Source organism: Trachemys scripta, chromosome 1, assembly GCF_013100865.1.
Source record: "Trachemys scripta elegans isolate TJP31775 chromosome 1, CAS_Tse_1.0, whole genome shotgun sequence".
Classification (NCBI taxonomy): domain Eukaryota; kingdom Metazoa; phylum Chordata; order Testudines; family Emydidae; genus Trachemys; species Trachemys scripta.
Window position 1 is genome coordinate 238237285 of NC_048298.1, and position 15522 is coordinate 238252806.

General features: G+C 41.7%; 1 protein-coding gene across 1 annotated transcript in view; it reads right to left on the bottom strand.

Annotated features, from left to right (window-relative positions):
• Positions 1 to 15522, bottom strand: part of LAMP1 (lysosomal associated membrane protein 1) — a 35130-nt gene that overhangs the window by 2936 nt on the left and 16672 nt on the right. Inside the window, exons 2-6 of the mRNA XM_034758129.1 lie at positions 10816 to 10934; positions 6857 to 7076; positions 6560 to 6718; positions 3206 to 3408; positions 577 to 699 (exon numbers count right to left, since the gene is read on the bottom strand). Coding sequence (XP_034614020.1) covers positions 577 to 699; positions 3206 to 3408; positions 6560 to 6718; positions 6857 to 7076; positions 10816 to 10934 — 824 coding nt within the window. The remainder of the gene's footprint in view (positions 1 to 576; positions 700 to 3205; positions 3409 to 6559; positions 6719 to 6856; positions 7077 to 10815; positions 10935 to 15522) is intronic.

Genomic DNA, 15522 nt, shown 5'->3' on the forward strand with positions numbered 1-15522 from the left:
TTAAAGGCTGACAATTAGAAATTTCAGGTTGATCATAATTGCTCAAGTCAGTAAACAAACATACTATATCCTGAACACCACCAAGGAAATAAAAGGGCTATCAACCCTTCTGTCACCTGTGCTGCTGATGCAACAAAGGAAGCATAGTACCTAACAAATCACTGCAGAAGACCGTGAAGCAGCAGGTACACTGGTCATGCTTTATAAACAGTATTACTAAGAGGACTTTAATCCAATTCCTTCTGCAAGCTTGTCATATAATTAGATGAAACACCTGTTTACAGAAGTCTGTTCCCCTAAAGGTTTTTTCAAGTAACAGAGCTACCAACAGTCTCATTCATGGACAATTGCACAACGTATTCGTAACAAAGTGCTCCTTCATTCCCCACCATTTCTTCTACTTAAAAATCCTCTCCCTCCTCATTGGTTATACATTCTGTAGGGGATGTAACCAACTTTTTTGGAATAAAACTGACTGTCACAAAATAAATAAATCTATCTTGAGTCCAGAACAGTTTAGTCACATCTCAAAAGCATGCCAGAGCTGTGCAAGGTACTACACTGGAGCACCCTTACCAGTAGGAAATGGAATACAAGTCTGGTTTTCCCAAAAGTCAGGCTCAGAAAGGCAGAGGAATGGTTACAGCTCCCAGAGAAAGATGTATTCACGGGAACAAAATTCAGCACCTCCAATCCAGTCTGTGGATGAAAGAAGGGCTGGTTATTACATCTTACAGCGAGATGTTAATGCTACCGCAGCTTTCAGCTCATTGCTACCTGGCTTCCGCTCAGATGCATGAAAAATTGCATGTGGACACCCCCCATGCACACATGCATGTAAAGGTGCTGGTTATGGGAGCACAGGTTCCTTGTGCTTACACCACCATTCAAGCCTTGCTGCGCTCTCCTTAAGGTCCAGACCCTTGGCTACAGTCAAACTGTATTGTCCAGCTAAAACATCTTGCGGATAAGGAAGCTAGTACTGCATTGAAGAGCCTGATGGAAACATCAGCCATCACCACCAATGCACGAAGGCTTATTAAATTAGATTAAAGCAACCATATGAACACTCTTCTGCTTCCACAGGAGGGAAAACTGAGAAAGGCCATAAGGGATTATCTTGCCGATTACTGACTCATGTAAAGGCAAGACAGTTTGAAAGGCTTTATTTACACAATGCTAACATCTCAGCATTTCAGACAATCCTGTTTGCAGAGTGCTAGGGGGTAAAGGTTTTAAGCCCTGTTGGATTGAATCAGAAGTGTGCACATACAAGCTTTCTGATGATTAAGTTATTTTCTTTTAATTTGGCAAGATTAAACACCTGTGTCTTGACTGATGTAGGACAAAATGCCAAACCTAGGGGTAAGGAGGAATCACCAAACTGTCTCAGCAATACTTAGAACTCCTGAGAACCAGGTTTTGGGAGTAGACTGCCAGTAGAATTTTACAGGTTGGCTGGCCCTACAAGAGATCTTTTATAAACTCCTACTATTCTTTAGGGCAGTGATTCTCAAACAGGGGTATGCATACCCCTGGGGGTACATCAACTCATCTAGATATTTGCCTAGTCTTACAACAGGCTAAATAAAAAGCACTAGTGAAGTCAGTACAAAACTAAAAATTACTTTTATACTGAAATATAAGTAAATCATTTATATTCCAATTGATTCATAATTATATGGTAAAAATGTTAACATCAACAATCTGTTAGTAATAGTGTGGCTGTGACACTTTGTATTTTTAGGTCTGATTTTGTAAGCAAGTAGTTGTGAAGTGAGGTGTAACTTGGGTGTACACAAGACAAATCAGACTCCTGAAAGGGGTTCAGTAGTCTGGAATGGTTGAGAGCCACCGCATTAGGGGACAAGTGAACCATCTGGGGGGAAGGGATAGTTCAGTGGTTTGAATATTGGCCTGCTAAACCCAGGGTTGTGAGTTCAATCCTTGAGGGGGCCACTTGGGGATCTGGAGGGAAAAAAAAAAAAAAAAAAGTACTTAGTCCTGCAAGTGAAGGCAGGGGGCTGGACTCTATGACCTTTTGGGGTCCCTTCCAGTTCTATGAGATAAAATATATGGAGATATACCTATATTTATTTCAGCAGGGCTAGAAGTTCATGGTGCAGAAAAGGGCTTACTAGATTCCATACAGAAGACCCATAAACTTACAGCTAGGGCTGTGAAATGCATTTTCCATCAATACAATCACTAGGGATCAAGCAAGTCACCAGCAACGTTAACATCCACAAACCAGTTCACATGCCTTACCTTCTGGACCTCACAGTATCCAAAGTTTGATGTCAATCATCTCCTTTGATTTGCATCCAAATCATGGACCAGCAAAAAGGGGACTTTGGTTGCAAGCTCCCAAGGATGGGAGCTTTTGGTCTGTCCAATAAGCCTTACTGTGGTTTGCCAGGAAAGAGCCCAATCTATCAGAGTGGGATTCCCAATTATTCCCCTCCAGCAGATCTGTTCATGAACTAAGGAAGGTACAGGCTTGACACCAAAGCTGGTGAGCTGAGCTTTGCAGCAAAAGTATAGAGCCAAGAAACAAGAGTAGGCAGGAGGAGGACTGAAAAAGTGCCAATAGACTCTGCTGCAAAAAAATATATAGTTACAGGGAAGACTAGTAGGTTTGTCTATTAACCAGTTCTGCCCCCTCAAAAATTCATGTGTGTTGGCCTTTGAAATTGGCTGAAACTGTGTGAGACTGAAACTCAAATTGCAATATCATAATATCAAAGGAGGACTGTCAATTGTCTGCACAGAATTTGAAAGTTTGTTCATATTCAGATGCCTCATTTTCAAACAGACGGATTTGTGTGTCTAAATGACGCAAACACATTTAAGTAGCATCTTCATTTTCCAGATTCTCCTTTTGATGTTTTCAACTGTTTCTATGGCTTGAACAAACGTTTGTTGGATTTCAACATTCAAGTTGTATAGTCCTGCTACATAAGAGACACATTTAAGGGTCTTATCCAGGACAGCTCCCAGTACATCAGGAACACGCTATTTATAGCAAGTTTCCACTAATTCTGTATTGTCTGAATATCCACTGTATCAAGTGGAAATATTAAACAATTCAACTGGAGAATCATAATGGAGTACGGTTAACTCAGTCCAGTCTACGAGGCATAGGAAAGCAATATTTTCACTAGCTCTGTGTAAGTGTATAGTGTACAAATCAAACCAGATATACCTTTCCATCTTTTCTTAGATACGTCACATTAAGCTGCAGCCCCATATGAGCAAGTACACAGGTTCCATTTGTACCAGTCACATTGTATTTCCCAGTCATTGGATTTTGTGGAGGGGAGGTTGGTGCCTGGCTTGTAGGTGTCTGGCTAGTAGTTGTAGGGGCTACAGGAGTAGTGGGTATCTTATCTGCAGCACACACAGTTTCTGGAACGAAAGGAGTACAAGGTGATAAACATCAAGTATAACTGCACAAAATTACAAGGAAGTCATTCACACAACAGAAAGATTTTAAGACTAATGTATCTTTGAGGGAGAGGAGAGAATGAACATCCCCTTATTTTAAGGAGTTTTAGTCTTAATACCGTCTATTAAGAACAACTGAAAGAAATTCAAGAGTCTAATTTACTTTTTACCAGTTAGATTCAAATACAGAACTGGTCAGCTTCACTTTCTTCTACTTTTGTACTAGGAACAAGGCATTATGGGTTTTGAGAAACCCATTCTATTTCAGTTACCAAGATGACACATGCCTAGCCTTATTAGTTTTAGCAGAACAGCAGTTTATGGTGAAACAGAAGCTATCCATCCATTAGTTTGACATTAACGTATCTTCACCAAATCAAGAACATTTACACTTATCCCTGATTTATCATGATGCAGCTAGCTCCCCCTGCCGGCATATACATAGCTAGGCTCATGTTGCAACCCTAGTCTGTTGGCTGCCAGCACACTGGAAAGCAGATGCTTGTCCTTGTGTTATCCTTGAAAGCCATTTTCTAATATAGTACCATTCTGGGACCTGCACCCCTGAGCCTCTCCCCACGTCCCAACCCCCTGCCCCAGCCCTGATCCCCTTCCCGCTCTCCAAACCCCTTGATCCCAGCCCGGAGCACCCTCCTGCACCCCAAACCTCTCATCCCCAACCCCACCCCAGAACCCACATCCCAGCCCCAATTTTGGGAGCATTCATGGCCCACCATACAATTTCTATTCCGCAATGTGGCCCTCAGGCCAAAAAGTTTGCCCACCCCTGATCTAGCTTATGATGGAGCTTGTTCACAGGCTGCTCTGTATTGTTCCTTCTAATGATTGTCCAAAATACACCTGTCCCCTCTAGCAGAGGCACAACTTGTGAGATTCATTCCCTCTGTCAATTCCTACGTCAGACCTGCTTGCACTAGTAGCCAACCCCCCACTTCTCTGAAGGGAACAATTTCTGTTTTATGCACCTTCAGCTGGTTGGCCTAGCTTCTGTTCTTGTCCAGTTCAAAGCCAGGATCCAGGTGGTAAAGGAGAAGGAAAAGTTGTCATAGGGGAGCAGTGACCCAACCCATCCTTATTGTTTGCCAAGAGATGCCAGGGGTCTCCTAACGCTAGTTAGTGACTTTTTTGAACAACTCTTCCAAGGCTCCTGCATTCTGCTCCTTTTCTAAACCAGGCCCACAGGTCAGGGAAAGGAAATCCCTGCGGTATACGACCCTAAGCTTTGAGCCATGATTAAAGAGTAGCATTCTTGGAATGGGACATAAAGAGTCACATTTACTGTTTTTATGTGGCTAAAAGAGACCATGCAGCAAACACTGTAGTGCAGATCTGGCTTGTGTCTCTGAGGAGCCACTCGTTGAGTTTAGTCTCCATGCTGTGCATGTAGTTTTTGGTTACTTAACTCCTTAGCAGTGGTTTTAAATAAATATGCTCCAAAATTTCAGCCTCCATAAGTTTTATTGTGGGCTGCAGGTCAAGAAGGATTGTACTTAAACTTCAAGCTAATTAAACCCTCAAAGCATACACTAACACAGAGCCCTGTATGTTCTTTGGAATCTCCGGCCATTTCAGGGTAAGGTATGCCAGGGAGCTTACATCTCAGTGAGAGACCGGACCAGCCTTTCCAGTCCACGGTGGACTTGGTGTAGATGCTGCATGGAAGCCCTGTTTGGCTCTGCTCTCTGAGCCAAGGCCCTGGCCTATGAGATCATTCCCCCTGTCTGAGCCTAAGGACAAGCCAGAGTGCTATTCAGTAGGTTTATGTGGTGCCACACAGAAGACCTTCCTACAATTACTGCAGCTACACAGCCCCATATATTGAGGCCTTTAGTATGTTTGGGGAAATTGATTAGCCTGTGTATTGCAGAAGAAAGGATCCTATTTGCATGTGGGAATAAGTCCCAAATACAGTGCAGATGTGTTATTTTCATTGATTTATAAAAGATGGTTCCCCATAATAGCCAGCCACCTTTTTAAAGCAAGGATGCCAAGCTGTCTGGTCACCAGAGGCCAATACTGAATATGAGCTTGTATCCTTCAGTATCATCTTAGACCAAGGCAAAAACTGAACAGGTAAACTTCCTGCACATCTATCTTCAGGAAAGTAGGCAATTTGCTACCAGCAGGTAAGAGTCAGGTCTCCCTTTCTGCAGCAGCAGCACCCACTTCCCCATGTGAAAAAAGAACCAGGAATATATAATTAAGTAAATCCCAAGACAGTTAAAATCTCCAGTCTAACTTGTGACTACAATATCATAATTGCACTCTGAGGAGAATGAATACAGGTGTAGCTGAACCAGTGAAGAACACACAGTCTACACTTGTATTTACACAAGGACGAGCCTCATTCAGCACCCTTTCAGAAATTCCCATTGAACAAAGAGGGGTTTGGAGAGACAGACACTGCAGACTAGTTTCCTGCACTAGAAGGATCTGTTGTATGGGAAAGCACAGCCATGCCCCCTTCCCCCCAAATCCCTTTCCCAGTTTTCCATGGAATAAGCTGGACCCAGCTGAGGAGGTCCTGGTAGGGAGCATTCATGCTGAAAACACCAGCATGAACTTTTTTTTAAATTTAATTGATTTGATTGATGTTCATGGAATGTACTAGACAGCTAGAGTGAAATCCAGACTCTATTGAAGAGAGAGAGAGTTTTGCTATCAACATCAGTGGGAGTAGGATTTCACCCTCTCTTGATGGCTGGTCCTGTTTATCAGGTGCAGAACAGGCAGCAGCAGCCGCCACTGCCTCCTATATCGCACCATTAATATGCTTCAGGGACCCTTTTGTAACACTTACAACGTCCAAGCAGATACAATCCTTGGCTTGTACCAAGGCTGCCAATGTGTGCTTGTCATGATGCGGGTACCTATCCAGGAGAAATTGAACTGAAGCCACATGAGTTCACTGTACACCTGTCAGATCGTGGCTTTCATGTCCAGCCTATGCTGGCAGCGAACAGAAGTCATCTTGAGGTGAAAGGATATTTCTATTTCTGATTAGTCACACAGGCCTCCACAAACCTAGTGGAAACAACAAGGTAGGTTTGCTTGTCTCAGTATATTTTCTCAATAAACCAGAGATACTTACCATTTCCACTTAAGGTATGATTCACAAGATATGCTTGAAGCGTAACATTGCTAAGAGTTATGGTCACATTCGACATATTCATCCGGTTGGTACTGAAACATCTATATCTTGTGTCCAAGTCTGCTTGAATATTAGTTTTTTGCGAAACCTCGTTTTTTCCTGTAACAAAAAAGTTTACAGTTCTGCAAATATTAGGATGTCGCCAGACAGCACTGCACAGAAAAATAAAGAGTGCTATTCCACATGTATAACAATTCAGGTGCATACAACAGAAAGTCAATAAAATGTTTACTTCACCTCCAGTTGAGTTGGGGAACACAGTTGTATCGGACAAATTGTAAAGGAACGTTAGCTCATCAACGCTGTACAGCTTTGAGGTCTTTGTGAAATTCATTTGTAACAAATGTCCTGCTCCAAATCCAATCGCCAGTACAGGAGCCGATGCATTCTCTTTACCACAACTGCTTTTGTTTGCCAGTACTTCAGCATTTTGTGCAAGTGTGAAATCTGCTACCAGCTAAAGTGGGTAAAATCAAGAGAGTTTTAAATGGGATTAGTAAAGGTCTTCCCTACTGTTACTTTTCAGATATCCTATGCAATTACTCCAGCACTCTCAGCCAGAGTCCATTACCACAGGGTGAACATTCTTAGCATTCAAGTACTTAACCTTCAAAAAATACTTTAGTGTTTGAGATTTACAATTTTTTAAATAGCATTTTGCTCCATGAACAATTAAGGAAACCCCTCCCCCCCACCCACCAATTTCCTCCCCACTAGCACCATGAGTCAGATTGTACCTGACTTCCTGAACTAAAGAAGCTGTGGTACAGGAATTCAGATAGAAAGTGAAAGTTTGGAGAATTTAAGCTTTGTTCTCTGGTGTTCTAATACATCTGGGTAACAAGGACTAAATTAACAGTACAGCTTGCACAACTCTTGCTTGTCTATGATTCTTATTAATCTTTTACTTACTTTCTGAAAAGGAGCAATAGGAGGAGTTATGACAAGGTTTTACATTGGCACTGAAGGCCAAAGTGAACACTGGAAAGTTAACAAGCTGTACGAATGTTTCTCAACCTTTTTTTGATACCAGGGACCGGCTTGCTGTTGCCTTAAACTGTGTCAGGGAGATCTCAGGGCTTGGTGCCAATCCATGGACCAGTCATTGAGAAACACTGTGTGTAGTTGATCTTTTATAAGGGCCTGTCGGCTTGAGTTAAGAAAGCAGCTTCCTTTGAATGTTAGTGTATGCCAAACTTAATTTTTGGATAGTTCAGAATGTTAGGGCCCTCCACAGCTCATTCCTCATACATGCCATAAGGGAATCTTGCTAGGCCAGAGCTGGACATTCTAAAATATTGTCTACTAATGAGGCATGAAGCTCAAGGGATTACAGATTGATAGGGAAGCTAGCTGCTCAAAAGGGCACTTTATACAGGATGTATAAGCAGACATTTGGCTCCATCTCGTCTGTGCTAACCATTTCCTTAGAATATAATGAAATTTGTAGAAGATTGAGGACGAGTATTCACACAACAGGAAGTCATCTCCAGTTTTACTTTCATTCTCTCTTCTGTTTCTTTCTATCATATCCCACAAACCAGTAATTTCTGCCCATTGAGCAATTTCATTTTCCTGTTCAGTGTATTCTGTTCTCCCCCCCCTTACTAGCTCTCTCATTTTGCATTCCTCTTCTCTATACATACGCTTCGATTTATCTACTCTCACCTTTTAACTCCTTTCCAGACTGACTAAGTGGCAACCAACAGGTTTTTTGTTTTTTAAAGTTAGGTGCCCTGGCCAAGTGCTATCTACCGTGAAGGCAGCCTGAACAGACATCCTACCAATCAGCATACGGATTTCCTTTAAGTATTCAGCACTTCCCAGTTCTCTTCACCCATGGCAGGTGCAATTTATTCAACTGAATGATTGAGAGAGATTTTTAGCATGATTCCTAGCCTTAGGATATGCAGTGAATTTAGGGTGATATCCTGGAGGGCAGACAGAGATGGGCAGACAAGATCTTACCCATTATACACTTCTACAACTTGCAATAGTACCCAGGGTTACAACTTTAACTGCAGTTGTTTTAAAAGAAGTTAATTTAAATCCAAGTCAGTTTTAAACACAAGTGAGATCAGTGGACGTGAAACTTGAAGAGCTGCTTGCCTACAAGCTCTATTTTTTTCAGCCAGAAGGGCAGCAGGTGCAATGAATCAGTCCTTAATTGATTTCCAGTAGACACTTCCCTAAAGACGATAATCACTGACACTTGGTGCAATATGATTTAAATCAGTGGTGCTACTAATTATTTATAGATATGGAGATTTTATTAGACTGTTTTCTCTATAAAAATTAAATAATTCAAGATCTGAACTTCTGTATTTCATGATCTGTATTTTATCTGGCATGATCATTGCAGCACTTTAGGAATAATGAACTTGCTAGTGTAAAATCTGTATCAAGTCAAGTGAAGCACAAAGTAACTAAGCAGTTGATTTGCAAACAAGTTAACTATCTTTCAATTCTAGAACGAAAGCAACATTTCAAATAAAGTCCACTGGAATATATGAAGAATGTGGACAACAGACTTTGAACCAACTAACTCCTCACTGAGATCGCTGAAGACTTTTTTGTATGTCATGCAAAAGGTTTTAAATTTCAAAAGCTACTTACTCTCAGCTTTAGTGATAGTATATTTATGAGACATGAACTAAGCTAAGATAATAGTATGCTCAAAGGTGAGTGTTCCAAGTTTCAGAATAAGGGAAGCAAAAATAATCTTACAGAAACAGTTTGCAGCTGCTTCTGAAGAGCGCTTCATTTCAACTGAAATAAGCAGATTCAATTGGCAGTGCTGTACTGAAACTGGCATAATGCAGATGCAGTGTTTTAGATGTTGCTTTACATACGGAAAAGACTGGCTTGGGCAATTGTTCCCTTCCTCTGTAAAATGCTTTGAGAGCTCCTTAGATATAAGGGCTAAAGTAAGTACATTTTACAGATGAGGACACTAAGGCACAGGCAAAAATTATTTGACGGTCACAGCAGGTCAGTAGCAGAGCAGAGCCAATAGAACCCAGGTCTAAACTCCCCACCCAGTGCCCTGTCCACTGGACCTAGAGTGGTCACCTCTGAGATACAAAAAAGAGACACCTGGATGATCCTGAGCCCATAAGACTAGACAGTTTGCCGTGTGTAGTACGCACCTTTACAGATTTCCAGGGATGGCTACAAAAGAGAGGGACATGCTGGGAAAACCTGGCCAGGTGGCAATGCTAGCTGTATCATGCGGTCTCCAAAAGGAATACTAAAAGCAGTGGACAATTAAAATACTCAAATGAGTATTTAATGAGCACATTGCATTTGTTGACCTAATAACTGAGCTACAAACTGGATAGGTAAACCTAGCAGCTTCAGCAATTGTCCCAATACACTGGAGCTCTCATAAAAAAACAAAACCAAGCAGACTCAAGTGGAGTCTAGCTATACAACTGGCAGACAGACATCTAGAGAATTCTCCTGAAGCGGTCCATAGGGTCTAAAATTTTTCTTGGCATAAAAGCAGATTAAGTGCATACACAAAGCAGGAGAATCACAGTATGAAGGGCACACTGTCCGCTGAACTGAAGGTCACAATTTAGGAAAGAAGCCAACAGCAATATCTGCAGGATTTGAGAGATTGTCTATACTGAGGTAAGGCAAACTAAACGTTGCTGCTCTTGGTGTAGTGCAGTGGTCCCCCAACTTTTCACAATGCAACCCCCCAGGAGCCAGGCTGGGAGTAGAGTTGGGCAGTGCCAGTGGGGTCTGGCCTGGGTCCTGCTGCGTTTCCCCCCTCCCCGGAACATTCCTCCATGCCCCCTAGAGGGGCATGCCCCAGAGTTTGGGGACTACTGGTCTAGTGTATTATGTAATCTGAAGTATTAAATGCACCCTTCAGCAGCAGCAAAATGCAGCAGCTTCTAGTATTGATGTTAGGATCCCAAATTTTTAAATTAAATCACTCAAGTTCAGGCAGCAGCTGGCAGTCTTAGTACTATTAGTTTTTCCCAAAGTCTACTCAGGAAATAAAGCGTCAGAGAGCCATTCTTCCAGAAGCAAGGAGGAATAAAAGATTTAAAGAGCACTGTTTGCGCAAGCAGCTTTTCTGGCTTAATGTTTGCTTTAACTTCTAAACAGAACCCACCTGCACCAACATCAGTCTGCCTGTTTAAAATGCAAATTAGAAGTAAACATTGAGCTACTGCTCCTACCTGTTGACCGCTCTTGGTGCTGTATTCCACTGAGAAGGACACTGACAGATTAGCTATTATGCAGACTTTACCACTCTGATCTGTCACTTCAAATGCTGACGAGGACATCTGTAAAAACACTGTTAAGAGTGGCAAGTAGTTAGTTTCAAACAAAGTGTTACTTGAAGAAACATAGGCTGTAGTGTAGACATAGCCTAGGTCAACAAAAAACTCATGTCGCTCAAGGTTGTGAATGTTCCACTCCCGAGCGCTTAGGTCGGTTAACTTATGTCGCTCGTTTGCACATCGCTACATTGGTGGGAGAGCTTCTCCTGCAGACACAGTTCCAGCTGCTTCTGGAGGTGGCATTTTTAGGCCGACGGGCTCCCGTCAGCATAAAGCACCTTCAACACACTCTCCAATGGCACAGCTGTATCGGCTGCATGACTACAGCACTGTATGTATAGACACACTCATACAGTGCTCACTTTAGAGCCCAAGAGAAGGACTGGTGCATACAACTCTCCAACTGGTGCAAGAAAAGCTTTGGATAAAAGTCTTGAAGTGACAAGTTACAGTCAAGAGAGTCTGATGAAAACAGTTTCATCTTTATCTGCAGAGAGATCTGTGGGTGTGTTCTGAAGACACTAGTTAGTACTTCTGTACTCTGGGGGTGAGGGGGGGAATACTTTAAAATTAGGGCTGTTGATTAATGGCAATTAATTCACGCGATTAACTCAAGAAAATTAATCACAATAGATCACAGTTTTAATTGCACTGTTAATAGAATACCAATTGAAATTAAATCAATATTTTTGGATTTTTTTCCCTACATTTTCAAATATATTGATTTCAATTACAATACAAAGTGTACAGTGCTCACTTTATATTACTTTTGATCACAAATATCTGCATTGTAAAAATGTCAAAAGAAATAGTATTTTTCAAGTAACCTCATACAAATACTGTAGTGCAAACTTACAAATGTAGATGTGTGTTACATAACTGCAATCAATAACAAAACAATGTAAAACTTTACAGACTACAAGTCCATGCAGTCCTATTTGTTTTTCTTAGCAAATGGCTTAACAAGTTTGTTCACATTTATGGGTGATAATGCTGCTCTCTTCTTATTTTAGTCATCTGAAAGTGAGAAAAGACGTTCACATGGCACTTTTGTACCCAGCATTGCAAGGTATTTACGTGCCAGATATACTAAACATTCATATGACACTTCAACCACCATTCCGGAGGACATACTTATGATGCTGGTTTAAAAAAATGCATTAATTAATTTTGTGACTGAACTCCTTGGAGAAGAATTGTACGTCTCCTGCTCTACGGTTTTATCTGCATTCTTCCATATATTGTGTGTTATAGCAGTCTAGGATGATGACCCAGCACATGTTGTTTGATTTAAGAACACTGTCACTGCAGATTTGACAACACACACAAATGCGGCTCTAGTATCAGATTTCTAAAGATAGCTACAGCACTCAACCCAAGGTTTAAGAATCTGAAGTGCCTTCCAAAACTGAGAGGGACGAGGTGTGGAGCATGCTTTCAGAAGTCTTAAAAGAACAGCACAATGATGCAGAAACTACAGAACCCGAATCGCCCAAAACAAAACAAAAAACAAAACAAAAACCACACCTACCTTCTGCTAGTGGCATCTGACTCAGATAATGAAAATGAACATGCATCAGTCTGCACTGGTCTGGATTGTTATTGAGTAGAACCCATCATCAGTATGGAAGCATGTCCTCTGGAATGATGGTTGAAGCATGAAGGGACATATGAATCTTTAGCGCACCTGGCATGTAAATATCTTGCAATACCGGCTAACAATGTCATACAAATACCGGTTCTCACTTTTGTTGTAGGAGCAGCAATGACCTGTATGCTATGTACAAGCTGTATGCTCAAAAAGGTCTGTTACACTCCCACCCCCTCCCTTTTGTCTCCTCTCCCTCTTTGAATACCTGTGAAGTGGCTTTCCCTTTCCCCCTCCCTCCTGGAATGCTTGTGGGATGAATGGGCTGCTTGAACAGCTGGAAGATCAGAAGAGCTCCCAGGTAGACAAGGTGTCTGGGACTCTAACTGGGCAGCACTCACACACCCAGTGTATGGACACTGTCCGAGATGGAGTGTGATCAACCAGATGTGGCCAAGTCACCTCTAGTCACAGACTAGGAGGAGCAGGTCCTTAAATGGGAAGGGGCCATGTGCTCAGTGGTGCACACCCAAGATTGTACCTCCCGTAAAGGCCCTTTGCCCAGACCACCTAGTCAGTGGTTCGCTGTGCCTCGGGAAGGCTTACCTTCATCACACTGTCCATCACTGCACTGGGACACTTACTTTCAAGGATCCTAACATCTCCAGTGCCGTGCTTGTCCTGGGAGCACGAGTATGCGAGTGTGAGTGCGAGCGTGAGCTCCCCCACTTCTTTTGAGCTTAGCTATCAGTATAAAAAACGTGCTGCTTTCTGCCAAACTCTGGTGGGTCATTAGTCCTCCCTAAACTTACTAGCTGGCCCAATTTTGGGTAACAACTTTCAGGTATCATTATAAACAAGAAGTGAGCAGCATTATCTCCTGCAAATGTAAAACAAATTATTTGTCTGAGCGATTGGCTGAATAAGAAATAGGACTGCGTCGACTTGCAGGCTCTGAAGTTTTATATTGAATTCAAAAAATAAACTTTTTTTTAAATACAATTCCACATTTGTAAGTTCAACTTTCATGATAAAGAGATTGCACTACAGTACTTCCATTAGGTGAATTGAAAAATACAATTTCTTTTGGTTTTTACAGTGAAAATATTTGTAATAAAAAATGTAAAGTGAGCACTGTACGCTTTGTATTCTGTATTGTAACTGAAATCAATATATTTGAAAATGTAGAAATCAGCCAAAATATTTAAACGGTATTCTATTGTTTAACAGTGCAATTAATTGCATATTTAATCACAATTAATTTTTTTAATCACTTGACAGCCCTACTTTAAATCTTCCATGTGGAAGCCATCTCCCATTATCTTCGCACAGAATGCCTTTTTAAGCTACCAATGGTCAGTTTCCCATTCCATTGTCTTTACTAGTGGAAATAAATATCTTTCCCAATACATGTCCAGCTCACCTGGAGCACTGGAGCTACTGACACATACAAAAGTCAGTGCTAAAATGAGTGAGTGGTTGGTTAGTAAGAGGGCAGGAGGATAAGAATGACACCTCCCTTCCCTCACATTACTTGAGAATGAGGGGATTCTTCACTATTTCCCAACCCAGCAGCCCTTGACAAAAACCAATCTGTCACTCTCCTTCCCTATGATGGGAAAGAGCTGTGGGGATAAAGCCAGGCACCTACACACAGCCAAGCAGCAATCTGATCCCATCTCACCAGGATGGGTATTTTGCAAGTTTCATCAACATGACTTGGCACAGTGAGGATTGGCAGGGTGAAGGACACTGTTTAGTTGCCTTTGATCCACTATATATATATATCCTCAATATATGTTCCATTCTATATGCATCTGAAGAAGTGGGCTGTAGTCCACGAAAGCTTATGCTCTAATAAATTTGTTAGTCTCTAAGGTGCCACAAGTACTCCTGTTCTTTTTGTGAATATTGATAGTTTTTGTAGGGTTTTGTAAGCTGTGTTTATATTTCAGGATCTCCATTATTCCATGATTCCACAATCAGGGTTCATCACAAAACACACACCTTGAGGCAGTACCTAAATCCTTGCGGGGGTGCTGGGGAAGGTCCATAGGCCTTCTGATTTTGAAGGAAGCACTGCACTGGGCTCACATTTTACTCCTGCTTCCAAAAACTAGGAGTTTTTAAACCAACAATGAACATTCAGTTTTTCAATAAAATCAGAAAGATTTGACCAAATTGGAGGCTTGTCCATGAAAGTTTATTTTATAGTCAAAAAGCCTTCTTTTTTTGGGAAAAAGACCACCAATTCTATGTGGCTCCATTGAATGCTGTGAAACAGCTCAGGTTTAAATTAGCGGAGGATCCAGCACTACATTTAAATTATACCTCAGGTTGCCCATCGGTACAACAGGGATACTGGGGTTTGCCCATACTTTGCAAGTGCTTTGAGAGCCACAAATGAAAAGAGTGAAGAGTTATGGGTTGAAAATCTACCGTATATTTAGATGCCACTGAGCTGCACAGTCAGATGGCTGGATTTCTAGCCTTTAAACAAACATGATGCTATTAGAATTAAGATCAGGTGATACAGGAACAGAAGCCAGCAGTGGAAAGAAGTGGGGTTTGATATGAGATTGTAGGGAGAGAGAGAAGGCTTAGCACACTGGAAGGATGTCATTCCAGGCCAAGGAAGAGCAACATGAAGAGCGGAATGAATGTCAGAGTCAGAGATTAAGGAAGCAACAATGAAAGGAGAGAGCCCCAGAAGGTGAGAGTGTTCAGGACCAATGAGTGGAAGAGGAGACTGAAGTGGAACCTTAGCAAAGATGAGGAGTCTGATCTTTAAGCAAAGAGGAATGAAAGGCCAAAAGGAGGCGGCATAACTGCTAAAGTGGCAGGAGAGGATTATTTTAGTTGCTACGTGATGTCAAGGTAGGAGGAGGAGGAGGAGGAAGTTGTAGGAGAAGAGCCGTTTACGGTAGCCCCTTTAAGAGTTCATGCCATGGCATGAATCAGCATTTTAACCAGTGAGAAAGCATGGGAAGTGTTCGGAAGTGACTAGATTTACT